Genomic DNA, 27,996 nt, shown 5'->3' on the forward strand with positions numbered 1-27,996 from the left:
GCGCGAAGATTAAGCACTGAAGTGTAGAGCCTTTTCAGAACCATGGACAGCAACACTAGCTCAATCAAGCCAGGAGGCCAAACGCACTGGTCAAAACAAATCCAATGTAACAAATCTCGAGTGGGGGGCTGTTTTCAAGGAAAGAGTAAATTATAAAATAATATGATTTTACTGCTAGGAGTTCAAAGGAGAAATACAGATATAATTCAATAGAAAAATAGTAAATAGAAGCATGACGACCATCACTTCTGAGCAGCATGTACAGTGCCTTGCGAAAGTATTCGGCCCCCTTGAACTTTGCGACCTTTTGCCACATTTCAGGCTTCAAACATAAAGATATAAAACTGTATTTTTTTGTGAAGAATCAACAACAAGTGGGACACAATCATGAAGTGGAACGACATTTATTGGATATTTCAAACGTTTTTAACAAATCAAAAACTGAAAAATTGGGCGTGCAAAATTATTCAGCCCCTTTACTTTCAGTGCAGCAAACTCTCTCCAGAAGTTCAGTGAGGATCTCTGAATGATCCAATGTTGACCTAAATGACTAATGATGATAAATACAATCCACCTGTGTGTAATCAAGTCTCTGTATAAATGCACCTGCACTGTGATAGTCTCAGAGGTCCGTTAAAAGCGCAGAGAGCATCATGAAGAACAAGGAACACACCAGGCAGGTCCGAGATACTGTTGTGAAGAAGTTTAAACACAGATTTGGATACAAAAAGATTTCCCAAGCTTTAAACATCCCAAGGAGCACTGTGCAAGCGATAATATTGAAATGGAAGGAGTATCAGACCACTGCAAATCTACCAAGACCTGGCCGTCCCTCTAAACTTTCAGCTCATACAAGGAGAAGACTGATCAGAGATGCAGCCAAGAGGCCCATGATCACTCTGGATGAACTGCAGAGATCTACAGCTGAGGTGGGAGACTCTGTCCATAGGACAACAATCAGTCGTATATTGCACAAATCTGGCCTTTATGGAAGAGTGGCAAGAAGAAAGACATTTCTTAAAGATATCCATAAAAAGTGTCGTTTAAAGTTTGCCACAAGCCACCTGGGAGACACACCAAACATGTGGAAGAAGGTGCTCTGGTCAGATGAAACCAAAATTGAACTTTTTGGCAACAATGCAAAACGTTATGTTTGGCGTAAAAGCAACACAGCTGAACACACTAACCCCACTGTCAAACATGGTGGTGGCAGCATCATGGTTTGGGCCTGCTTTTCTTCAGCAGGGACAGGGAAGATGGTTAAAATTGATGGGAAGATGGATGGAGCCAAATACAGGACCATTCTGGAAGAAAACCTGATGGAGTCTGCAAAAGACCTGAGACTGGGAAGGAGATGTGTCTTCCAACAAGACAATGATCCAAAACATAAAGCAAAATCTACAATGGAATGGTTCAAAAATAAACATATCCAGGTGTTAGAATGGCCAAGTCAAAGTCCAGACCTGAATCCAATCGAGAATCTGTGGAAAGAACTGAAAACTGTTGTTCACAAATGCTCTCCATCCAACCTCACTGAGCTCGAGCTGTTTTGCAAGGAGGAATGGGAAAAAATGTCAGTCTCTCGATGTGCAAAACTGATAGAGACATACCCCAAGCGACTTACAGCTGTAATCACAGCAAAAGGTGGCGCTACAAAGTATTAACTTAAGGGGGCTGAATAATTTTGCACGCCCAATTTTTCAGTTTTTGATTTGTTAAAAAAGTTTGAAATATCCAATAAATGTCGTTCCACTTCATGATTGTGTCCCACTTGTTGTTGATTCTTCACAAAAAATACAGTTTTATATCTTTATGTTTGAAGCCTGAAATGTGGCAAAAAGTCGCAAAGTTCAAGGGGGCCGAATACTTTCGCAAGGCACTGTATGTGATGTTTCATATGAAACGCAACAAAACATAGTCAGGGCAAAAAAAAGCGTATCCAGTGCATTACGTGAAACAGCAGGCAAAAACAGGTAGCCAAGACGGTGACAGATTTCAGAACCATGGGCAGTGCCTATATGTTTATCTTGACAGCGAGCAAAAGTGTACGGCCTTTTTCCAACTTGAACCAGCTATTATTTAATTGAACATGCAAATGAGAAAGAGAAGAAAAGTTCAAGTTCATCCAAAGACATTGAGAAAAACAACAAAGCAACAAAAAAGGCTAATTAAAGGATGGATTTCTGGTTTAAGTGAAACTATAGATCTTATCTTACCTCCTCTTTGTTGGGTAATGTCTGAGTCCTGTTAAACGTGTCATTTCCGTTAATACTGATCAGTTCTGCATCTGCAGGTGGATACGGAGCGGGGAAAACCACTACGTCACTCTTCAGTGTGTCTGAGCTGTAACACACGTCATACTGCTGAGTAGATTTAGAGTAAGACCAGCTTCCGTCAGGGTGTGTGGTGATCATTGGGGCGCTGTATCTTCTGAAACTGTCGTCTGTCCTGAGGCATTTTACAGCTATTAAACTGATGAGGCTCAGTAAAAATATCACTGACACCGAGGCAATGGCGATCAACAAATACAGGTTTAAATCAGAGAAGTTCTCCTCCTTTCTCGGCACATTTCTGAATTGAGTCTGGATTTCACCTGTACTTTCAACCACCACTACATCAATAGACACAGTCGCTGACAGTGAGGGTTCTCCGTTATCAGAAACCAACACGACCAACGGGTGAGTTTTCAGGTCATTGTCACTCATTCTCCTCTTAGTCCTTAGTTCCCCGGTGCTGGTTCCGATTCGGAAGAGGTTGGTTCCCTTGGGCTCAGAGATGTGATAAGAAAGCAGCGCATTGTAGCCAGAGTCGGCGTCTACAGCCCTGATCTTGGCCACAAAGTAGCCCGCTTCAGCAGAATAGGGAACGTTCTCAGTGGTAACGGAGCCGTGTTCAGAATAGGGCGCGAGAATCCCAGGATTGTTGTCATTCTCATCCAAGATAAAAACGTTCACAGTCACGTTGCTGCTGAGTGGAGGAACACCAGAGTCTGTGGCCTGAACTTTAAACTGGAAAGTTTTGATCTCCTCACAGTTAAAAGACTGCAGACTGATTATATCTCCAGTATCAGAGTTAATATTTACGGATGATGATATTGGAACGCGTGTTTCTAATAATGAATACGTCATCTTTGCATTTTCATCTGAATCTGGGTCAAAAACAGACATCGTACAAATGACGTCTCCTACCGGACTGTTCTCTTTCACATAAACATTAATCACGGGTTCTGAGAAGCGAGGAGCGTTGTCATTCACATCAGAAACGTGTACAGTAATAACGCTGGTGCTGGAGAGAGGCGGGGTCCCTTCATCCGTAGCTGTGATGGTGACATTGTACTGAGAAGCGCTTTCTCTGTCAAGAGGCCCGTCGACCACTAAGGAATAATCGTTTTTGTAGTTTGACTTTAGTTTAAAAGGAACAGACCCAGCAATCTTACAGTTTGTAAGTCCGTTTTTACCTCCGTCTATATCAGTTACTGTCACCAAGGCGACCACTGTCCCTATCTCAGCATCCTCCTTGATAGGGCTCATGAGTGACGTCACGGACACCGCAGGAACATTATCATTGACATCAATAACTTCAACTAACACCTTAGAATAACCACTACGAGGTGAATGACCTTGGTCCGTAGCTTGCACACGTAGCTCATATGCTGCGTTTTGTTCATGATCCAATTTAGATTTTACAGTAATTTCGCCACTTTGTTGATCTATAGAAAACACATCGGCCGAGTAAACACTACCACGTTTGCTAAATGAATAAACAAGTTCACTATTCACACCCTGGTCTAAATCTGTAGCTTCCAGCTTTAATATTTTTGTCCCTAAAGATACGTTTTCATTAACACGGACCTTGTAAAGGGGTTTAGCAAATGTTGGCGTGTTATCATTGACATCTATTACGTTAACAATGATCTGTGAAGTCCCGGATCTAGGAGGTTTTCCTCCATCTACAGCGGTCAGTGTGAGCTGGATAACGGGCTGTTTCTCTCGGTCTAAAGCTTTCTGCAGCACTAACTCAGCAGAAACACTCTGCTCTCCACCGCTCTGTACATCCAGGGAGAAGTGTTCATTCGGGTTCAGCTTGTAGCTATTTACCGAGTTGCTTCCCGTATCTGCGTCGTTACCTATCGGTAAAGGATATCTATCTCCAGGTGAAGATAATTCCGAAATGTTAAACGTGTGATATTGTTCAAGGAAGATCGGTGAATTGTCATTTGTATCTAAAATATGCACCTGTATTCGGTGGAGCTGCATAGGATCATTCAATATGGCCTGTATGTTTAAAGAGCACTTTACCGTAATCGGACAAAGCTCCTCTCGGTCTATCCTCTCGTTAACGTACAGAATCCCCGTTTTCAAATTCGCCTCAAAATACCTCTTACTATGTCCTGATACAATCCTTAAACCCCTCGACTCCAGTTCCTGAACATTAAGGTTCAAATCCTTAGCGAGATTCCCCACAAACGTGCCTTTGTCCACCTCCTCTGAAACGGAGTAAGAGATCTGCGCTGCAGACCAGTTAAATAAACTAAGCAACGCGACGCACTGAATCCAAACACGTTCTCTTTGTCTTCGACGAACCATCGCTGCTTGTATAAAGAAACGAATTATTCAAGTAGAATATATTCAAATATCCATCAAGCCTACAAAATCTGTAAGATAAATCCTGTACTAGCCTCCTGCCCAGCCCTCTCCGTCTCACCACTATTCGAGTGTTTCCCTTCACAAAGCGGTCTGGACTGGTGACACTCGTCTCTATCTCATTTAGAGAGGAGGAGTCATAGAATATCGGCGACTACATTCATTTCCGTGGTCTATAGCGACACCATGTGCTAATGTTGTACATAGTCTATAAGACTAACGTAAAATACGGGTGTATATTATCGATGTGGGTTTCTAGTAACCAGGCTGATTATTTGACTTGTTAGAATTTCTGAGAAACTGCAGGAGACCACATCATGTTGGGGAATGCCTGTGCATTCGAAAGAACAACCATTGTATTCAATGCAAAACACAGGGAAAGTAGCTGAAGAGATGTCAACCTAACATAACTAAATAGATTTTCAGATAGTCATGTTTTGATAACAATGACAAAAGCCATAACAAAGACACACACTGTTGTACAAAGCTCAAGGAGTTAACAGTGTGATACAGTCAAGACGGCAAATACACAATTATCAAAAGGTAACGTCCACGTTGGATCTTTTTCATTACACCAGTGACAAGTATTAATCTAAAAATAACACTGCCTGCCCACCCTCACCGCCAGCAGAGAGCAATAATGGGTTCAGCACCATGGACAGCACAAGGTAAGATTTCCCCACTTCCTCAACGTAGAACTTTGGAAATAAATATTTACTGTTGAAATGGATGAAGATAAAGTATGCACCTTTTAAACTGACAATGTTACGGGTAATTGAGTAGCCTATATTATTAATCTGTAACATGATGGATGTGTATTTCCTATACGTCGTAGAAGGTTCTGCCTATTTTATCACAACACTATACTTACTACCATTCCCTACCACAGCGTCACAGAAAGCCATTCATATGTCATAAAGCAGGGGTATTCAACACTTACCCGGTGTTCGGAGCATGCTGGGTTTCTGTTCTACCTGATAATAAATTGCACACATCTGGTGAACCCAGGTCTAAAACAGTCTGATTAGAGGGGAACAATGAAACAATGAAAAAATACAGTGGAACATGCTTCGAGTTTCAGAGTTGAGGTGTGAGGGTCAAAGAGCATTGAACGCTTGGCGCGAATCCTTCAGCTCTGAAGTTTAGCCCGCTTTCGAACCATGGACAGCAACACTCGTTCAGTTAGACAAGGAGGCCATGCGCACAGTGCAAAACAAAGGCAACCTGACAACTCTCGAGTAGAGGGACTTTTTTAAAGTAAGATGAACTTAGAAAACAATATTATTTGACTGCAAGTTCAAAAGAGTAATACATTGATCATTCAAAAGCAAAATCGGCCCAGTTATGTATAGATCTTACCTTCTCATTGTTGGGTAATGTTTGTGTTCTGTTAAACGTGTCATTTCCATTAATACTGATCAGTTCTGCATCTGCAGGTGGATACGGAGCGGGGAAAACCACTACGTCACTCTTCAGTGTGTCTGAGCTGAAACACACGTCATACTGCTGAGTAGATTTAGAGTAAGACCAGCTTCCGTCAGGGTGTGTGGTGATCATTGGGGCGCTGTACCTTCTGAAACTGTCCTCTGTCCTGTGGCATTTTACAGCTATTAAACTGATGAGGCTCAGTAAAAATATCACTGACACCGAGGCAATGGCGATCAACAAATACAGGTTTAGATCAGAGAAGTTCTCCTCCTTTCTCGGCACATTTCTGAATTGAGTCTGGATTTCACCTGTACTTTCAACCACCACTACATCAATAGACACAGTCGCTGACAGTGAGGGTTCTCCGTTATCAGAAACCAACACGACCAACGGGTGAGTTTTCAGGTCATTGTCACTCATTCTCCTCTTAGTCCTTAGTTCCCCGGTGCTGGTTCCGATTCGGAAGAGGTTGGTTCCCTTGGGCTCAGAGATGTGATAAGAAAGCAGCGCATTGTACCCAGAGTCGTCGTCTACAGCCCTGATCTTGGCCACAAAGTAGCCCGCTTCAGCAGAATAGGGGACGTTCTCAGTGTTAACGGAGCCGTGCTCAGAATAGGGCGCGAGAATCCCAGGACTGTTGTCATTCTCATCCAGGATAAAAACGTTCACAGTCACGTTGCTGCTGAGTGGAGGAACACCAGAGTCTGTGGCCTGAACTTTAAACTGGAAAGTTTTGATCTCCTCATAGTTAAAAGACTGCAGACTGATTATATCTCCAGTATCCGAGTTTATATTTACGGATGATGATATTGAATTACTTTTATCTAATAATGCATACCCAATCTTTGAGTTTTCCTCTGAATCTGTATCAAATGCATAAATTGTATAAATTAAGTCTCCTACCGGACTGTTCTCTTTCACATAAACATTGATCACGGGTTCTGAGAAACGAGGAGCGTTGTCATTTACATCAGAAACGTGTACAGTAATAACGCTGGTGCTGGAGAGAGGCGGGGTCCCTTCATCCGTAGCCGTGATAGTGACATTGTACTGAAAAGCGCTTTCTCTGTCAAGAGGCCCGTCAACCACTAAAGAATAATCGTTTTTATAGTTCGACTTCAGTTTAAAAGGAACAGACCCAGTAAGTTTACAGTTGGTGATGCCATTTTTACTACTATCTTTATCTGTCACTGTCACTAAGGCGACCACTGTCCCTGTCTCAGCATCCTCTTTCACTGGACTCATGAGTGACGTTACTGAGATTTCTGGAGAATTGTCATTGACATCAATAACCTCAACTAATACTTTACAGTGGGTGCTACGAGGCGGAGTGCCTTTGTCTTTAGCTTGAATACGAATCTCAAAAGCGGAGTTAATCTCGTAATCTATATTCCCCTTCACGGTAACTTCTCCAGTTTCAGAGTTAACAGTAAAAACATCGGGGAGGTTTAAACTCCCGCGACCAATAAGAGAATATTCTATTTCACTGTTAATTCCCTCATCTAAATCTGAGGCATTGAGTGCTGCAATAATAGTACCAAATCGCACGTTCTCAGTAACACGAAATTTGTACAGCTGTTTGTTAAAAACTGGAATATTATCGTTAACGTCTTGCACATTGATAATTATAAGTAACGTCCCTGATCTAGGGGGTTTTCCTCCATCTATGGCGGTCAGTGTGAGCTGGATAACGGGCTGTTTCTCTCGGTCTAAGGCTTTCTGCAGCACTAACTCAGCAGACACACTCTGCTCTCCACCGCTCTGTACATCCAGGGAGAAGTGTTCATTCGGGCTCAGCTTGTAGCTGTTTACCGAGTTACTGCCCGTATCTGCGTCATTCGCTATCGGTAGTGGATATCGCTCACCGGGAAAGGAAGACTCAGCTATGTTGAGTATATGCAATTTCTCGAGGAATGATGGTGCATTGTCATTGATGTCTAAAATAGTCACATCAATACGGTGGAGAAGCATAGGGTGGCTCAGTACGGCTTGTATGTTTAAAGAGCACTTCACCGTATTCGGACAAAGCTCCTCTCTGTCTATCCTCTCGTTTACATACAGAATCCCTGTTTTCAAATTTGCCTCAAAATACCTCTTACTATGTCCTGATACAATCCTTAGACCCCTCGACTCCAGTTCCTGAACATTAAGGTTTAAATCCTTAGCGAGATTCCCCACAAAAGTGCCTTTGTCCACCTCCTCTGAAACGGAGTAAGAGATCTGCGCTGCAGACCAGTCAAATAAACAAAGCAACGCGACGCACTGAATCCAAACACGTTCCCTTTGTCTTCGACGACCCATCGCTGCTTGTACAAGATGAATAAATCCAATAGTAAATAGTCACATATCATTGAACCCTAAAAAATCCTTTATAGAGACCGTGAACAGCCCAGCCATTTCCGTCTCACCACCAATCGAGTGTTTTTTGACAAAGATCTCGGGACTGATGACGCTAGTCTTTTTCTCATTCAGAGAGGAGGAGTCACAGAATATAAGCGGCTGCATTCATTTCTGTGGTCTACAGCGACACCATGTGTAATGTTGTACTTAGTCTATCATACTCATGTAAAATAAGAATGTGTACTATTTCACTTGTTAGAATACTGAGACAAACTCCAGTAGACCACATCGTGTTGGATATTCACTACCCAAAATGCCTGTGTGTTAAACGGGAAAACGTTCTATTCAATGCGAAACACAGGGAACGTAGGTGAAGAAATGTCAACCTAATCTAATGAAATAAATATTCAGATTGTCATGTTCTGATAACAATGACAGAAGAAGCCCTTACAATCAAGGACGAGTGAAGACGCAAAATGGACATTGACATGCAAAGCTCAAAGGGTTAATCGTGTGATACTGTCAAGATTACTGAAATACTTTTCTCTAACGTAAATTCCACTTTGCATCTATTGCATTACACCAGTGACAGGTATTCATCTATAAAGAACAATGCCTCTCATCAGCAATGAGCAAGAACGGTTGCAGCACCATGGACAGCACTAAGTAAGATTACAGCTTTGGAAACAAGTAGACACGGTTGAAATTGATAAATATACAGCACGGTCCGTGCTGTATATTTATCAATTTCAACCGTGTCTACTTGTAAGCTTACAATGTCAATGGCAATTGTTTAGCCTATAAGATCAAGCTACAACATGATGCAACTGTATATTTATCCATTCGTTGTAAACCTTCCTGGCTATTTTTTATAAATAGTCTACATACAACTTTCCTGGGATGTGACATATTAAAACATTCCTGAAGCACAACACTATTGTACAGCGTCATAGAAGTCCATTCGTGCGTTATAGCGCATTAAACACCAGGTGCGAATCTTCAGATTTGAAGTTTAGCTCGCTTTCAGAACCATGGACAGCAACACTCGCTCTATCAAGCCTGTAGGCCAGGGTACCCCAACTGTTGGTTTTAGTTGTCCCCTCAAGTTTTCTGAGCTTTTCTTTTTTCTTCACAATTTCATTGTTGGACACAAAAGACTAACGACAGGAAATGAGCTCCAAGTGATTTTAATTGAAGAAATCTGTTCCCAAGTATTCCCACACATAATAGAGAGACGTGACCGCATACAAATGTAAGCAAGGTTTGAAATTATTATGTTTTAGTCAAACATTATATCTGTTTGGGCTACTTGCAGTCAATCTGAAATCTACAAATTATTTGCAATCATAAATGGCTGGTTCAAGCCCTGAATACTGATTGGCTGACGGCCGTGGTATATCAGTCCGTGTACTACCACGGGTATGACATTTTTTAATTTTTTTACTGCTCTAATTACATTGGTAACCAGTTTCTAAAAGCAATACGGCACCTTGGGGGGCTGTGGTACATGGCCAATATACCATGGCTAAGGGCTGTATCCAGGCACTTAGCGTTGGGTCTTGCATAAGAACTAACCTTAGCCTTGGTATGTTGACCTACCACACCCCTCAGGCCTTATTGCTTCATTTTGAACCGGACCAAATCGTCCGATCAAGAAACAAAATCATCCAGAGGCTGAATCTAGTTGATGATCCCTGCAGTAGGCAATAGGCAGAGATAAAACACATCCAATGTGACTACCCTTCGGATGTCTGATTTCAAAGTAAGAGAAACTGAGCAATGCATATTATTTGAATGCAAGGCGTTCAATAGATGAATATAGATGCTGAACAATTTTATAGAAAATAGGACCATTTAGACCTTACCTCATCTTTGTTGGGTAATGTCTGAGTCCTGTTAAACGTGTCATTTCCATTAATACTGATCAGTTCTGCATCTGCAGGTGGATACGGAGCAGGGAAAACCACCACGTCACTCTTCAGTGTGTCTGAGCTGAAACACACGTCATACTGCTGAGTAGATTTAGAGTAAGACCAGCTTCCGTCAGGGTGTGTGGTGATCATTGGGGCGCTGTACCTTCTGAAACTGTCCTCTGTCCTGTGGCGTTTTACAGCTATTAAACTGATGAGGCTCAGTAAAAATATCACTGACACCGAGGCAATGGCGATCAACAAATACAGGTTTAGATGAGAGAAGTTCTCCTCCTTTCTCGGCACATTTCTGAATTGAGTCTGGATTTCACCTGTACTTTCAACCACCACTACATCAATAGACACAGTCGCTGACAGTGAGGGTTCTCCGTTATCAGAAACCAACACGACCAACGGGTGAGTTTTCAGGTCATTGTCACTCATTCTCCTCTTAGTCCTTAGTTCCCCGGTGCTGGTTCCGATTCGGAAAAGGTTGGTTCCCTTGGGCTCAGAGATGTGATAAGAAAGCAGCGCATTGTAGCCAGAGTCGGCGTCTACAGCCCTGATCTTGGCCACAAAGTAGCCCGCTTCAGCAGAATAGGGAACGTTCTCAGTGTTAACGGAGCCGTGTTCAGAATAGGGCGCGAGAATCCCAGGACTGTTGTCATTCTCATCCAGGATAAAAACGTTCACAGTCACGTTGCTGCTGAGTGGAGGAACACCAGAGTCTGTGGCCTGAACTTTGAACTGGAAAGTTTTGATCTCCTCATAGTTAAAAGACTGCAGACTGATTATATCTCCAGTATCCGAGTTTATATTTACAGATGATGATATTGAAACACTTTTATCTAATAACGAATACGTCATCTTTGTATTTTCATCTGAATCTGGGTCAAAAGCAGACATCATGTAAATGACGTCTCCTACCGGACTGTTCTCTTTCACATAAACATTAATCACGGGTTCTGAGAAGCGAGGAGCGTTGTCATTTACATCAGAAACGTGTACAGTAATAACGCTGGTGCTGGAGAGAGGCGGGGCCCCTTCATCTGTAGCTGTGATGGTGACATTGTACTGAGAAGCGCTTTCTCTGTCAAGAGGCCCGTCGACCACTAACGAATAATAGTTTTTGTAGTTCGATTTCAATTTGAATGGGACAGACCCAATAATATTACAGTTAGTGAGTCCGTTCTTACCTCCGTCTTTATCAGTTACTGTCACCAAGGCAACCACTGTCCCTATCTCATCATCCTCTTTGACTGGGCTCATGAGGGACGTCACTGATATTTCAGGGACATTGTCATTGACATCAATAACTTCTACTAACACTTTGCAATACGTTTTCCGTGAGGAGTGCCCTCGGTCCATCGCCTCAGCCCGAATTTCATAGGCGGCAGTTACCTCATGGTCCATAGTTTTCTTAACAGTAATTATGCCTGTATCTGAATTTATAGCAAATGTATCTGAGTGGCTTAAACTACCTCGACCTATTAGAGAGTACATAATCTCGCCATTTACGCCCTCGTCAAGATCCGTCGCGGTGAGAGTTATTATTGCTGTACCAGATGAAACGTTTTCAGGAACGCTAACCTTATAAAGTGATTTGCTAAATGAAGGTGCATTATCATTAACGTCTTCCACATTTACTGTGATCAGTAATGTCCCGGATCTTGGAGGTTTTCCTCCATCTACAGCGGTCAGTGTGAGCTGGATAACGGGCTGTTTCTCTCGGTCTAAAGCTTTCTGTAGAACTAACTCAGCAGACACACTCTGCTCTCCACCGCTCTGTACATCCAGGGAGAAGTGTTCATTTGGGCTCAGCTTGTAGCTGTTTGCCGAGTTACTGCCCGTATCTGCGTCATTCGCTATCGGTAGTGGATATCGCTCACCAGGAAATGCCGCCTCGGTGATATTAAGTACATGTATTCTTTCGAGGAAAGATGGTACATTATCATTTATGTCTAAAATATCAATTTCAACCCGGTGGAGCTGGGTAGGATGGCTCAATATGGCTTCTATATTTAAGGAGCACTTCACCGTATTTGGACAAAGCTCCTCTCTATCTATCCTCTCCTCAACGAACATAATTCCTGTCTTCATATTTGCCTCGAAATATCTCTTATTATGTCCTGATACAATCCTTAGACCCCTCGACTCCAGTTCCTGAACATTAAGGTTTAAATCCTTAGCGAGATTCCCCACAAACGTGCCTTTGTCCACCTCCTCTGAAACGGAGTAAGAGATCTGCGCTGCAGACCAGTCAAATAAACTAAGCAACGCGACGCACTGAATCCAAACACGTTCTCTTTGTCTTCGACAACCCATCGTTAATGGGGCAAAACAACTGAACCCAAGTAATGGTTTTGTACCCATGAAAACTCGAATATTCCGTTATATGTCAGAGATCCTGTACAGCCCAGCCCTCTCCGTCTCACCACCATTCGAGAGTTTCTCTTCACAATACGCTCGAGACTGGTGACTGACGCAGTTGGGTTTTTTTTTGAGAGAGAGAGAATTAGAGTCTTAGGATATTAATGACTTCTCTCCGATCTGTGGTCTATAGCGACACCGTGTGCTACTATTGATTTATTTTCGTTTCATTTTATATACCATAGTATGACTTATTGCGATAGTAACCACATGTTAAAAGATAACTGGGAGAAACCAGCGAGCAACGTTGACTCAAATGTTAATCAAATCAAATCAAATCAAATCAAATCAAATCAAATTTTATTTGTCACATACACATGGTTAGCAGATGTTAATGCGAGTGTAGCGAAATGCTTGTGCTTCTAGTTCCGACAATGCAGTAATAACAAGTAATCTAACTAACAATTCCAAAACTACTGTCTTGTACACAGTGTAAGGGGATAAAGAATATGTACATAAGGATATATGAATGAGTGATGGTACAGAGCAGCATAGGCAAGATACAGTAGATGGTATCGGGTACAGTATGTACAAATGAGATGAGTATGTAAACAAAGTGGCATAGTATAGTATAATGTGGCTAGTGATACATGTATTACATAAGGATACCGTCGATGATATAGAGTACAGTATATACGTATGCATATGAGATGAATAATGTAGGGTAAGTAACATTTATATAAGGTAGCATTGTTTAAAGTGGCTAGTGATATATTTACATCATTTCCCATCAATTCCCATTATTAAAGTGGCTGGAGTTGAGTCAGTGTCAGTGTGTTGGCAGCAGCCACTCAGTGTTAGTGGTGGCTGTTTAACAGTCTGATGGCCTTGAGATAGAAGCTGTTTTTCAGTCTCTCGGTCCCAGCTTTGATGCACCTGTACTGACCTCGCCTTCTGGATGATAGCGGGGTGAACAGGCAGTGGCTCGGGTGGTTGATGTCCTTGATGATCTTTATGGCCTTCCTGTGACATCGGGTGGTGTAGGTGTCCTGGAGGGCAGGTAGTTTGCCCCCGGTGATGCGTTGTGCAGACCTCACTACCCTCTGGAGAGCCTTACGGTTGAGGGCGGTGCAGTTGCCATACCAGGCGGTGATACAGCCCGCCAGGATGCTCTCGATTGTGCATCTGTAGAAGTTTGTGAGTGCTTTTGGTGACAAGCCGAATTTCTTCAGCCTCCTGAGGTTGAAGAGGCGCTGCTGCGCCTTCTTCACGATGCTGTCTGTGTGAGTGGACCAATTCAGTTTGTCTGTGATGTGTATGCCGAGGAACTTAAAACTTGCTACCCTCTCCACTACTGTTCCATCGATGTGGATAGGGGGGTGTTCCCTCTGCTGTTTCCTGAAGTCCACAATCATCTCCTTAGTTTTGTTGACGTTGAGTGTGAGGTTGTTTTCCTGACACCACACTCCGAGGGCCCTCACCTCCTCCCTGTAGGCCGTCTCATCGTTGTTGGTAATCAAGCCTACCACTGTTGTGTCGTCCGCAAACTTGATGATTGAGTTGGAGGCGTGCGTGGCCACGCAGTCGTGGGTGAACAGGGAGTACAGGAGAGGGCTCAGAACGCAACCTTGTGGGGCCCCAGTGTTGAGGATCAGCGGGGAGGAGATGTTGTTGCCTACCCTCACCACCTGGGGGCGGCCCGTCAGGAAGTCCAGTACCCAGTTGCACAGGGCGGGGTCGAGACCCAGGGTCTCGAGCTTGATGACGAGCTTGGAGGGTACTATGGTGTTGAATGCCGAGCTGTAGTCGATGAACAGCATTCTCACATAGGTATTCCTCTTGTCCAGATGGGTTAGGGCAGTGTGCAGTGTGGTTGAGATTGCATCGTCTGTGGACCTATTTGGGCGGTAAGCAAATTGGAGTGGGTCTAGGGTGTCAGGTAGGGTGGAGGTGATATGGTCCTTGACTAGTCTCTCAAAGCACTTCATGATGACGGATGTGAGTGCTACGGGGCGGTAGTCATTTAGCTCAGTTACCTTAGCTTTCTTGGGAACAGGAACAATGGTGGCCCTCTTGAAGCATGTGGGAACAGCAGACTGGTATAGGGATTGATTGAATATGTCCGTAAACACACCGGCCAGCTGGTCTGCGCATGCTCTGAGGGCGCGGCTGGGGATGCCATCTGGGCCTGCAGCCTTGCGAGGGTTAACACGTTTAAATGTCTTACTCACCTCGGCTGCAGTGAAGGAGAGACCGCATGTTTTCGTTGCAGGCCGTGTCAGTGGCACTGTATTGTCCTCAAAGCGGGCAAAAAAGTTATTTAGTCTGCCTGGGAGCAAGACATCCTGGTCCGTGACTGGGCTGGGTTTCTTCCTGTAGTCCGTGATTGACTGTAGACCCTGCCACATGCCTCTTGTGTCTGAGCCGTTGAATTGAGATTCTACTTTGTCTCTGTACTGGCGCTTAGCTTGTTTGATAGCCTTGCGGAGGGAATAGCTGCACTGTTTGTATTCGGTCATGTTACCAGACACCTTGCCCTGATTAAAAGCAGTGGTTCGCGCTTTCAGTTTCACACGAATGCTGCCATCAATCCACAGTTTCTGGTTAGGGAATGTTTTAATCGTTGCTATGGGAACGACATCTTCAACGCACGTTCTAATGAACTCGCACACCGAATCAGCGTATTCGTCAATGTTGTTATCTGACGCAATACGAAACATCTCCCAGTCCACGTGATGGAAGCAGTCTTGGAGTGTGGAGTCAGCTTGGTCGGACCAGCGTTGGACAGACCTCAGCGTGGGAGCCTCTTGTTTTAGTTTCTGTCTGTAGGCAGGGATCAACAAAATGGAGTCGTGGTCAGCTTTTCCGAAAGGGGGGCGGGGCAGGGCCTTATATGCGTCGCGGAAGTTAGAGTAACCCGCGGAAGTTAGAGTAATCAATCCCTTCATGCATCAAATAGTTCAATTCGAATACACGTCCTCATGATAGGTAGTACAGATGTGGGAACAAACAATGGGAACACTTTAAATGAGTCTTGGTAGTCGTACAAAGTGGCGGAGTTGAAAGTGGACATGATCAAAGCTTTCGAGCAGTCAAGAAACCAACTCAAGTATTATCGTCTTAAAAGAAACGGAATCACAAAATATACAGATGGATTGTTAGATGAAAAATACACATCTTTCAAAACAAACTTCGTAAATCCCTGGAATGAATGCATTGCACTTTCAACGACGAAAATCATGTACCAAAATAGGCCTCTGCCCCTGAAAACCATTATAGCAACTTTGACAGATTCCGGAATTTCACAACAATGTCCAAACAAGAATTCGTCTGACGTCAAGCCAATATATAACACATGTTCTCAAACGATATATTACAGCAAAACTACTACCATATAAACGAACTGACCTCATGTTACCATATACGTTTTTGCCAAATGTCTGTCATTTTGAAAACTGCTACAATACGGAATGTTTTGAGACACAAAAGCAAAAAATTGCCCATAGATCTTACCTTCTCATTGTGGGGTAATGTCTGAGTCCTGTTAAACGTGTCATTTCCATTAATACTGATCAGTTCTGCATCTGCAGGTGGATACGGAGCAGGGAAAACCACCACGTCACTCTTCAGTGTGTCTGAGCTGTAACACACGTCATACTGCTGAGTAGATTTAGAGTAAGACCAGCTTCCGTCAGGGTGTGTGGTGATCATTGGGGCGCTGTACCTTCTGAAACTGTCCTCTGTCCTGTGGCATTTTACAGCTATTAAACTGATGAGGCTCAGTAAAAATATCACTGACACCGAAGCAATGGCGATCAACAAATACAGGTTTAAATCAGAGAAGTTCTCCTCCTTTCTCGGCACATTTCTGAATTGAGTCTGGATTTCACCTGTACTTTCAACCACCACTACATCAATAGACACAGTCGCTGACAGTGAGGGTTCTCCGTTATCAGAAACCAACACGACCAACGGGTGAGTTTTCAGGTCATTGTCACTCATTCTCCTCTTAGTCCTTAGTTCCCCGGTGCTGGTTCCAATTCGGAAGAGGTTGGTTCCCTTGGGCTCAGAGATGTGATAAGAAAGCAGCGCATTGTAGCCAGAGTCGGCGTCTACAGCCCTGATCTTGGCCACAAAGTAGCCCGCTTCAGCAGAATAGGGAACGTTCTCAGTGTTAACGGAGCCGTGCTCAGAATAGGGCGCGAGAATCCCAGGACTGTTGTCATTCTCATCCAGGATAAAAACGTTCACAGTCACGTTGCTGCTGAGTGGAGGAACACCAGAGTCTGTGGCCTGAACTTTGAACTGGAAAGTTTTGATCTCCTCATAGTTAAAAGACTGCAGACTGATTATATCTCCAGTATCCGAGTTTATATTTACAGATGATGATATTGAAACACTTTTATCTAATAACGAATAAGTAATCTTTGTATTTTCATCTGAATCTGGGTCAAAAGCAGACATCATGTAAATGACGTCTCCTACCGGACTGTTCTCTTTCACATAAACATTGATCACGGGTTCTGAGAAGTGAGGAGCGTTGTCATTTACATCAGAAACGTGTACTGTAATAACGCTGGTGCTGGAGAGAGGCGGGGTCCCTTCATCCATAGCTGTGATGGTAACATTGTACTGAGAAGCGCTCTCTCTGTCAAGAGGCCCGTCGACCACTAACGAATAATAGTTTTTGTAGTTTGATCTCAACTTAAAAGGAACAGACCCAACAAGCTTACAGTTGGTGAGGCCATTTTTACCCCCATCTTTATCAGTTACTGTCAGCAAGGCGACCACGGTCCCAATCTCAGCATCCTCTTTGACTGGGCTCATGAGTGACGTCACCAATATTTCAGGGACATTGTCATTGACATCAATAACTTCAACTAACACTTTACAGTGTGCACTACGGGGGGAGGAGCCTTGGTCTGTCGCCTGCACTCGAATTTCATATGCAGGACTTCCCTCATAATCCAAATTCCCCCTGACTATAATTTCACCTGTTTCTGAATTGATATCAAATAAAACAGAAGGGTTCAAGTTTGCGCGTTTGATAAAGGAATATTCAATCTTACCGTTAAACCCTTCATCTAAATCTGTGGCAATTAGTTTTATTACTACAGTTCCAAACGGAGCATTTTCATTTACTCGGACCTTATACAGCGGTTTGCTAAAAGTGGGAGAATTATCATTTGCATCAATCACATTGACAATGATCTGTAAAGTCCCGGATCTAGGAGGTTTTCCTCCATCTACAGCGGTCAGTGTGAGCTGGATAACGGGCTGTTTCTCTCGGTCTAAAGCTTTCTGCAGCACTAACTCAGCAGACACACTCTGCTCTCCACCGCTCTGTACATCCAGGGAGAAGTGTTCATTCGGGCTCAGCTTGTAGCTGTTTACCGAGTTACTGCCTGTATCTGCATCAACTGCGAGCGGAAGCAAATATCTTTCGCCCTTTGATGATGACTCAGATATATTAAATGTGTGCAATGTTTCATCAAAGGCCGGCGCATTGTCATTGATGTCTAAAATATTCACCTGTATTCGGTGGAGAAGCATAGGGTGGCTCAATATGGCCTCTATGTTTAAAGAGCACTTTACCGTATTCGGACAAAGCTCCTCTCTGTCAATTCTCTCGTTAACATACAGATTTCCCGTTTTCAAATTAGCCTCAAAATACCTCTTACTATGTCCCGATACAATCCTTAGACCCCTCGACTCCAGTTCCTGGACATTAAGGTTTAAATCTTTAGCGAGATTCCCCACAAAAGTGCCTTTGTCCACCTCCTCTGAAACGGAGTAAGAGATCTGCGCTGCAGACCAGTCAAATAAACAAAGCAACGCGACGCACTGAATCCAAACACGTTCCCTTTGTCTTCGACGACCCATTGCTGCTTGTATAAAACAAATTATATCAGAATTAAAGTCACATAGGGCCTATCCATTAAAACCACAAAAAATACGTTATGCTAGAGATCCACACAACCCAGCCATCCGTCTCACGATCATTGGACTGCTTCTCATGACAATGCGCTCGGGACATGCGTCGATTGTATTTCATTCAGAGGAGGAGTCTTGGATTATCAGTGACTTCTCTCCGATCTGTGGTCTACAGCGACACCATGTGTTGCTTTTTGATTGTTTTTTATTGATATCACTGACTTTTGTGATGGTAGACAGGAAAATGCCAAATATGACTGTATATTAATCAGTGACCAGTGTCTTATATCTGAAACCATCACGCGATATCGTCCAATATGAATACATGTGCTCGTGATAAGAACTGCATAATGTGAAGTGAAAAACATGTAATGATTAAATGACTGCACTTAGTCAGGCAGAAACGGTGTTGATAAAGGTCTGTAATAAGGACAGCTTTTAGGGAGTCAATAAACCAACTTGATTGTCTATATAGGAAACTGCCAGATGTCGTTTTCAAGGGGGAGACAAGTAGAGAGAAAAATATATATATTTAAACCAACTTTTTACATCACTAGAATAGTCAAATTCCACTGTCAACACATACTAGCAAAAACCCAAATAGTCCTTTACCACCCAAAACAGAAGACCAATGACCGTTTCAGCACCATGGACAGTGACCTCCCGTTCGAGGAAAAGGTTATTTTGCACATTGACGTAGCTATTTATGCTAATATATATATAAAATTTTATGACATCAAAAACTAAATTGACCATGAAAACACATATCATACCTATGAATGAAACATAAATACTAGTATAGTCTACTACTCTTACCTTCTCATTGTTGGGTAATGTCTGAGTCCTGTTAAACGTGTCATTTCCATTAATACTGATCAGTTCTGCATCTGCAGGTGGATACGGAGCGGGGAAAACCACCACGTCACTCTTCAGTGTGTCCGAGCTGTAACACACGTCATACTGCTGAGTAGACTTAGAGTAAGACCAGCTTCCGTCAGGGTGTGTGGTGATCATTGGGGCGCTGTACCTTCTGAAACTGTCCTCTGTCCTGTGGCATTTTACAACTATTAAACTGATGAGGCTCAGTAAAAATATCACTGACACCGAGGCAATGGCGATCAACAAATACAGGTTTAGATCAGAGAAGTTCTCCTCCTTTCTCGGCACATTTCGGAATTGAGTCTGGATTTCACCTGTACTTTCAACCACCACTACATCAATAGACACAGTCGCTGACAGTGAGGGTTCTCCGTTATCAGAAACCAACACGACCAACGGGTGAGTTTTCAGGTCATTGTCACTCATTCGCCTCTTAGTCCTTAGTTCCCCGGTGCTGGTTCCGATTCGGAAGAGGTTGGTTCCCTTGGGCTCAGAGATGTGATAAGAAAGCAGCGCATTGTAGCCAGAGTCGGCGTCTACAGCCCTGATCTTGGCCACAAAGTAGCCCGCTTCAGCAGAATAGGGAACGTTCTCGGTGTTAACGGAGCCGTGCTCAGAATAGGGCGCGAGAATCCCAGGACTGTTGTCATTCTCATCCAGGATAAAAACGTTCACAGTCACGTTGCTGCTGAGTGGAGGAACACCAGAGTCTGTGGCCTGAACTTTAAACTGGAAAGTTTTGATCTCCTCATAGTTAAAAGACTGCAAACTGATTATATCTCCAGTATCCGGGTTTATATTAGCCATTGTAGACAGCGGTGCTGATTTGCCGTTACTCTCTAAGAATGAGTAGGTCACTTGGCCATTTTCATTGACGTCAGAATCAAGTGCAGACACAGTTTTAATGACATCTCCTACCGGACTGTTCTCTTTCACATAAACATTAATCACGGGTTCTGAGAAGTGAGGAGCGTTGTCATTCACATCGGAAACATGTACAGTAATAACGCTGGTGCTGGAGAGAGGCGGGGTCCCTTCATCAGTAGCTGTGATGGTGACATTGTACTGAGAAGCGCTCTCTCTGTCAAGAGACCCGTCGACCACTAACGAATAATAGTTTTTATAGTTTGTCTCCAGTTTAAAAGGGACTTTATTCACAATATCACAATCCACAATTCCATTTTTGTCATCATCTTTATCGAGGACTGACACTAGAGCGATGGCGGTGCCCACCTTACTGTCCTCCTTCACTGTGTCTAAGAGTGACGTCACAGTGATCTCAGGGGCATTGTCATTCATATCCATAACCTCTATCAATAATTTAGAGTGAGATGTCATGGGGGGTTGTGCCCCGTCATGAGCTTGTATACGGAGCTCAAAAGCATTGTCTTTCTCGAAGTCAATATTTCCTTCTACTGTTATCACTCCAGTCCGTTGATTAATTTGAAAAATGTTCAAAACATAATCTTGGTCTTTTTGTCTTAGGGAGTAAACGATTTCACCATTTGTTCCTTCGTCTGCGTCTGTCGCATTCAGAGTTATTACTGTCGTGCCAATTGGAATGTTTTCAAAAACACGAGTCTTATACAAATAACTGCTAAAAACTGGAGCGTTATCATTGATGTCCAAAACATTAACTACAATCTCTGATGTGCCCGACCTCGGTGGGTTGCCACCATCAATGGCGGTCAGTGTGAGCTTTATAACAGACTGTTTCTCTCGGTCTAACGCTTTCTGCAGCACTAAGTCAGCAGACACACTTTCTCCTCCCTTATGGACCGCTAAAGAAAAATAATAATTTGTGCTCAGCTTATATGTGCCCAATGCATTTCTACCACTATCGACATCTGACGCTTCAGACAGTGGGAACCTCGCCCCTGGTAAAGTGTTTTCTGTAATATCTAAGACCTGTGCCTTCGTAGTAAACGACGGAGCATTATCATTAACATCTAAAATAGTGATTTCTAGACGGTAAAGCTTCAACGGACTGTTTATAACGGCCTCTACACTGACTGTACATTTCGGAGACTTCACACAGAGCTCCTCTCTGTCTATTCTCTCATTTACATAGAGAACACCAGTCTTCAGATTTACCTCGAAATACTTTCTCTTGGACCCGGTGACAATCTGAAACATACGCGACTCCAAATCCTGGACATTGAGGTTTAGATCCTTAGCGATATTTCCCACAGAAGTCCCTGGGTTTACCTCCTCTGAGACGGAATAGGAGAGCTGCCCGCACACCGCTACCCAGTAACACTCCAGCAACACAAGCAATACATACGTCACAATAGAGCTCCTTCTGTTCGGTAAAGACATACTTCCATCGAATGTCAGCAACGCATAGATCCGAAAAGATTAGTATCCTTGAAAAAATCTTAGCATAGAAAATATATGTATCAAATCCAGCTGAATTTCTAAGCGGTAAACACCGGTATGGCCTGAGACAACCGTCTCTCTCTCTCGTCTTGCGTCTCTTTTTAACAAAGCCACCAAAAATCTCCCCACTCTCTGAAACTGGGAGGGACCTCGAGACACGAAATAATATCTCAATGCCACGGTCAACAGTGACGCCACGTGGGGAATGTACCAGCTTACAGCAACTCAGAAGATCCCAATACATTCCATGACACCCATCCAAACACAATAGAAGCATGACGACCATCACTTCTGAGCAGCATGTATGTGATGTTTCATATGAAACGCTACAAAACATAGGCAGGGAAAAAAAAGCATATCCAGTGCATTACGTAAAACAACAGGCAAAAACAGGTAGCCAAGACGGTGACAGATTTCAGAACCATGGGCAGCGCCTATATGTTTATCTTGACAGCGAGCAAAAGAGTACGGCATTTTTCCAACTTGTACAGGCAGGAAGATGTCTATAATTTAATTGAACATGCAAATGAGATAGAGAAGAAAAGTTCAACTTCATCCAAAGGAAGACATTGAGAAAAACAACAAAACAACAAAAAAAAAGGCTGATTAAAGGATGGATTTCTGGTTTAAGTGAAACTATGGTTCTTACCTGATCTTTGTTGGGTAATGTCTGAGTCCTGTTAAACGTGTCATTTCCATTAATACTGATCAGTTCTGCATCTGCAGGTGGATACGGAGCGGGGAAAACCACTACGTCACTCTTCAGTGTGTCTGAGCTGAAACACACGTCATACTGCTGAGTAGATTTAGAGTAAGACCAGCTTCCGTCAGGGTGTGTGGTGATCATTGGGGCGCTGTACCTTCTGAAACTGTCCTCTGTCCTGTGGCATTTTACAACTATTAAACTGATGAGGCTCAATAAAAATATCACTGACACCGAGGCTATGGCGATCAACAAATACAGGTTTAAATCAGAGAAGTTCTCCTCCTTTCTCGGCACATTTCTGAATTGAGTCTGGATTTCACCTGTACTTTCAACCACCACTACATCAATAGACACAGTCGCTGACAGTGAGGGTTCTCCGTTATCAGAAACCAACACGACCAACGGGTGAGTTTTCAGGTCATTGTCACTCATTCTCCTCTTAGTCCTTAGTTCCCCGGTGCTGGTTCCGATTCGGAAGAGGTTGGTTCCCTTGGGCTCAGAGATGTGATAAGAAAGCAGCGCATTGTAGCCAGAGTCGGCGTCTACAGCCCTGATCTTGGCCACAAAGTAGCCCGCTTCAGCAGAATAGGGAACGTTCTCAGTGTTAACGGAGCCGTGCTCAGAATAGGGCGCGAGAATCCCAGGACTGTTGTCATTCTCATCCAGGATAAAAACGTTCACAGTCACGTTGCTGCTGAGTGGAGGAACACCAGAGTCCGTGGCCTGAACTTTAAACTGGAAAGTTTTGATCTCCTCGTAGTTAAAAGACTGCAGACTGATTATATCTCCAGTATCTGAGTTTATATTAACCATTGTGGACAGAGGTGGTAATTTGCTGTTACTCTGTAAGAATGAGTAGGTCACTTGGCCATTTTCATTGACGTCAGAATCAAGTGCAGACACTGTTTTAATGACATCTACTGGACCGTTCTCCTTAACATAAATATTAATCACGGGTTCTGAGAAGTGAGGAGCGTTGTCATTTACATCAGAAACGTGTACAGTAATAACGCTGGTGCTGGAGAGAGGCGGCGCCCCTTCATCTGTAGCTATTACGGTAACATTATACTGAGAAGCGCTCTCTCTGTCAAGAGGCCCATCGACCACTAACGAATAATAGTTTTTGTAGTTTGTCTCTAATTTAAAAGGGACCTTATTCTTGACCTCACATTGAACCGCGCCATTTTTGCCACCATCTCTGTCGAGGACGGACACGAGAGCAATAGCGGTGCCCTTCTTGGCGTTCTCCTTCACTGTGTCTAAGAGTGACGTCACAGTGAGCTCAGGGGCATTGTCGTTGAGGTCCACCACCTCTACCAACACTTTACAGTGAGCTGCCATCGGGGGCTGGCCTCTGTCACTCGCCTGCACATGAATCTCAAAAGCAGGACTTTCCTCAAAATCAACCGCATCTTTAACTGTGATTGTTCCCGTTTTAGAATCGATTTGAAATCTCTCTAATATATGATCTTGGCCTTTAGTTCTAAGAGAGTACACTATTTCACTGTTTGTGCCCTCATCGATATCATTTGCATTCACATTTATTACTGTTGTTCCTATGGGCACGTTCTCGAAAACACGAGTCTTATACAAAGAGCTAATGAATATGGGCCGGTTATCATTATTATCTAAAACATGTATTTTTATTTCTGACGTGCCAGACCTCGGTGGATTTCCTCCATCAACAGCGGTCAGTGTGAGCTGAATAACGGGCTGTTTCTCTCGGTCTAAAGCTGTCTGCAGCACTAACTCCGCAGACACACTCTCTCCTCCTTTGTGGATATCAAGAGAGAAATATTCATTAGGACTAAGCTTGTATGTGCTAACAGTATTCTTTCCAACATCGACATCAGACGCTTCTAAAAGAGAGAATTTCGCTCCCGGTAATGTACTCTCAGCAATGTCCATACTTTGTGACTTTTCTGCAAAATACGGAGCATTATCATTAACATCTAAAATAGTTATTTCTAGACCGTAAAGCTTCAAAGGACTGTTTATAACGGCCTCTACACTGACTGTACATTTTGGAGCCTTCACACAGAGCTCCTCTCTGTCTATTCTCTCATTCACATAGAGAACACCAGTCTTAAGATTTACCTCGAAATACTTTCTCTTGGACCCGGTGACAATCTGAAACATACGCGACTCCAAATCCTGGACATTGAGGTTTAGATCTTTAGCGATATTTCCCACAGAAGTCCCTGGGTTTACCTCCTCTGAGACGGAATAGGAGAGCTGCCCGCACACCACCTCCCAGTAACACTCCAGCAACACAAGCAATACATACGTCACAATAGAGCTCCTTCTGTTCGGTAAAGACATACTTCCATCGAATGTCAGCAACGCATAGATCCGAAAAGATTAGTATCCTTGAAAAAATCTTAGCATAGAAAATATATGTATCAAATCCAGCTGAATTTCTAAGCGGTAAACACCGGTATGGCCTGAGACAACCGTCTCTCTCTCTCGTCTTGCGTCTCTTTTTAACAAAGCCACCAAAAATCTCCCCACTCTCTGAAACTGGGAGGGACCTCGAGACACGAAATAATATCTCAATGCCACGGTCAACAGTGACGCCACGTGGGGAATGTACCAGCTTACAGCAACTCAGAAGATCCCAATACATTCCATGACACCCATCCAAACACAATAGAAGCATGACGACCATCACTTCTGAGCAGCATGTATGTGATGTTTCATATGAAACGCTACAAAACATAGGCAGGGAAAAAAAAGCATATCCAGTGCATTACGTAAAACAACAGGCAAAAGCAGGTAGACAAGACGGTGACAGATTTCAGAACCATGGGCAGCGCCTATATGTTTATCTTGACAGCGAGCAAAAGAGTACGGCATTTTTCCAAGTTGTACCGAAAGGAAGATGTCTATAATTGAACATGCAAATGAGATAGAGAAGAAAAGTTCAAGTTCATCCAAAGGAAGACATTGAGAAAAACAACAAAACAACAAAAAAAAGGCTGATTAAAGGATGGATTTCTGGTTTAAGTGAAACTATGGTTCTTACCTGATCTTTGTTGGGTAATGTCTGAGTCCTGTTAAACGTGTCATTTCCATTAATACTGATCAGTTCTGCATCTGCAGGTGGATACGGAGCGGGGAAAACCACTACGTCACTCTTCAGTGTGTCCGAGCTGTAACACACGTCATACTGCTGAGTAGATTTAGAGTAAGACCAGCTTCCGTCAGGGTGTGTGGTGATCACTGGGGCGCTGTACCTTCTGAAACTGTCCTCTGTCCTGTGGCATTTTACAACTATTAAACTGATGAGGCTCAATAAAAATATCACTGACACTGAGGCAATGGCGATCAACAAATACAGGTTTAAATCAGAGAAGTTCTCCTCCTTTCTCGGCACATTTCTGAATTGAGTCTGGATTTCACCTGTACTTTCAACCACCACTACATCAATAGACACAGTCGCTGACAGTGAGGGTTCTCCGTTATCAGAAACCAACACGACCAACGGGTGAGTTTTCAGGTCATTGTCACTCATTCTCCTCTTAGTCCTTAGTTCCCCGGTGCTGGTTCCGATTCGGAAGAGGTTGGTTCCCTTGGGCTCAGAGATGTGATAAGAAAGCAGCGCATTGTAGCCAGAGTCGGCGTCTACAGCCCTGATCTTGGCCACAAAGTAGCCCGCTTCAGCAGAATAGGGAACGTTCTCAGTGTTAACGGAGCCATGCTCAGAATAGGGCGCGAGAATCCCAGGACTGTTGTCATTCTCATCCAGGATAAAAACGTTCACAGTCACGTTGCTGCAGAGTGGAGGAACACCAGAGTCTGTGGCCTGAACTTTAAACTGGAAAGTTTTGATCTCCTCATAGTTAAAAGACTGCAGACTGATTATATCTCCAGTATCTGAGTTTATATTAACCATTGTAGACAGAGGTGGTAATTTGCTGCTACTCTGTAAGAATGAGTAGGTCACTTGGCCATTTTCATTGACGTCAGAATCAAGTGCAGACACGGTTTTAATGACATCTACTGGACCGTTCTCTTTAACATAAATATTAATCACGGGTTCTGGGAAGTGAGGAGCGTTGTCATTTACATCAGAAACGTGTACAGTAATAACGCTGGTGCTGGAGAGAGGCGGCGCCCCTTCATCTGTAGCTATTACGGTAACATTATACTGAGAAGCGCTCTCTCTGTCAAGAGGCCCATCGACCACTAACGAATAATAGTTTTTGTAGTTTGTCTCTAATTTTAAAGGGACCTTATTCTTGACCTCACAATGAACCGCTCCATTTTTGCCACCATCTCTATCGAGGACGGACACGAGAGCAATAGCAGTGCCCATCTTGGCGTTCTCCTTCACTGTGTCTAAGAGTGACGTCACAGTGAGCTCAGGGGCATTGTCGTTGAGGTCCACCACCTCTACCAACACTTTACAGTGAGCTGCCATCGGGGGCTGGCCTCTGTCACTCGCCTGCACATGAATCTCAAAAGCAGGACTTTCCTCAAAATCAACCGTGCCTTTAACTGTGATTGTTCCCGTTTTAGAATCGATTTGAAATCTCTCTAATATATGATCTTGGCCTTTAGTTCTAAGAGAGTACACTATTTCACTGTTTGTGCCCTCATCGATATCATTTGCATTCACATTTATTACTGTTGTTCCTATGGGCACGTTCTCGAAAACACGAGTCTTATACAAAGAGCTACTGAATATAGGACGGTTATCATTAATATCTAAAACATGTATTTTTATTTCTGACGTGCCAGACCTCGGTTGATTTCCTCCATCAACAGCGGTCAGTGTGAGCTGAATAACGGGCTGTTTCTCTCGGTCTAAAGCTGTCTGCAGCACTAACTCCGCAGACACACTCTCTCCTCCTTTGTGGATATCAAGAGAGAAATATTCATTAGGACTAAGCTTGTATGTGCTAACAGTATTCTTTCCAACATCGACATCAGACGCTTCTAAAAGAGAGAATTTCGCTCCCGGTAATGTACTCTCAGCAATGTCCATACTTTGTGACTTTTCTGCAAAATACGGAGCATTATCATTAACATCTAAAATAGTTATTTCTAGACCGTAAAGCTTCAAAGGACTGTTTATAACGGCCTCTACACTGACTGTACATTTCTGAGCCTTCACACAGAGCTCCTCTCTGTCTATTCTCTCATTTACATAGAGAACACCAGTCTTCAGATTTACCTCGAAATACTTTCTCTTGGACCCGGTGACAATCTGAAACATACGCGACTCCAAATCCTGGACATTGAGGTTTAGATCTTTAGCGATATTTCCCACAGAAGTCCCTGGGTTTACCTCCTCTGAGACGGAATAGGAGAGCTGCCCGCACACCGCCTCCCAGTAACACTCCAGCAACACAAGCAATACATACGTCACAATAGAGCTCCTTCTACTCGGTAAAGACATCAT

At 43.4% G+C, this 27,996-nt stretch overlaps 5 protein-coding genes across 9 annotated transcripts in view; all 5 read right to left on the reverse strand.

Annotated features, from left to right (window-relative positions):
* Window positions 1–27,996, reverse strand: part of LOC139390584 (protocadherin alpha-C2-like) — a 178,852-nt gene that overhangs the window by 68,599 nt on the left and 82,257 nt on the right. Inside the window, exon 1 of one of the 5 annotated variants that reach the window (XM_071137796.1) lies at window positions 22,533–24,911. The exons of 2 other annotated variants lie outside the window; for them this stretch is intronic. In XM_071137796.1, the coding sequence (XP_070993897.1) occupies window positions 22,533–24,911 (2,379 nt within the window). Of the gene's footprint in view, window positions 1–2,216; window positions 4,587–6,002; window positions 8,373–22,532; window positions 24,912–27,996 lie in introns of those variants that run through there. 2 more of the 5 variants (XM_071137798.1, XM_071137797.1) reach the window with 2 other exon arrangements.
* LOC139390460 (protocadherin alpha-8-like) lies at window positions 10,247–12,646 on the reverse strand. Its single transcript, XM_071137589.1, has one exon. The coding sequence runs from the start codon at window positions 12,644–12,646 to the stop codon at window positions 10,247–10,249; it is 2,400 nt and encodes a 799-aa protein (XP_070993690.1).
* On the reverse strand, window positions 15,965–18,653 carry LOC139390461 (protocadherin alpha-4-like). Its single transcript, XM_071137590.1, has 2 exons — window positions 16,205–18,653; window positions 15,965–15,973 (listed from the first exon to the last, which is right to left on the reverse strand). Exons 1-2 carry the CDS (start codon window positions 18,572–18,574, stop codon window positions 15,965–15,967), a joined length of 2,379 nt encoding a protein of 792 aa, XP_070993691.1. The 5' UTR covers window positions 18,575–18,653.
* Window positions 18,909–21,823, reverse strand: LOC139390462 (protocadherin alpha-8-like). The gene is made up of 2 exons (XM_071137591.1): window positions 19,436–21,823; window positions 18,909–18,914 (listed from the first exon to the last, which is right to left on the reverse strand). Exons 1-2 carry the CDS (start codon window positions 21,821–21,823, stop codon window positions 18,909–18,911), a joined length of 2,394 nt encoding a protein of 797 aa, XP_070993692.1.
* On the reverse strand, window positions 25,286–27,996 carry LOC139390463 (protocadherin alpha-3-like). The gene is made up of 2 exons (XM_071137592.1): window positions 25,615–27,996; window positions 25,286–25,297 (listed from the first exon to the last, which is right to left on the reverse strand). Exons 1-2 carry the CDS (start codon window positions 27,994–27,996, stop codon window positions 25,286–25,288), a joined length of 2,394 nt encoding a protein of 797 aa, XP_070993693.1.

This window comes from Oncorhynchus clarkii, chromosome 31 (assembly GCF_045791955.1).
Source record: "Oncorhynchus clarkii lewisi isolate Uvic-CL-2024 chromosome 31, UVic_Ocla_1.0, whole genome shotgun sequence".
In the NCBI taxonomy this organism is placed as follows: Eukaryota; Metazoa; Chordata; class Actinopteri; order Salmoniformes; family Salmonidae; genus Oncorhynchus; species Oncorhynchus clarkii.

Excerpts from the sequence above, each read along its gene's own strand:
- LOC139390460 (XM_071137589.1), bottom strand. The coding sequence starts at position 12,646 with ATGGGTTGTCGAAGACAAAGAGAACGTGTTTGGATTCAGTGCGTCGCG.
- LOC139390461 (XM_071137590.1), bottom strand. The coding sequence starts at position 18,574 with ATGGGTCGTCGAAGACAAAGGGAACGTGTTTGGATTCAGTGCGTCGCG.
- LOC139390462 (XM_071137591.1), bottom strand. The coding sequence starts at position 21,823 with ATGTCTTTACCGAACAGAAGGAGCTCTATTGTGACGTATGTATTGCTT.
- LOC139390463 (XM_071137592.1), bottom strand. The coding sequence starts at position 27,996 with ATGATGTCTTTACCGAGTAGAAGGAGCTCTATTGTGACGTATGTATTG.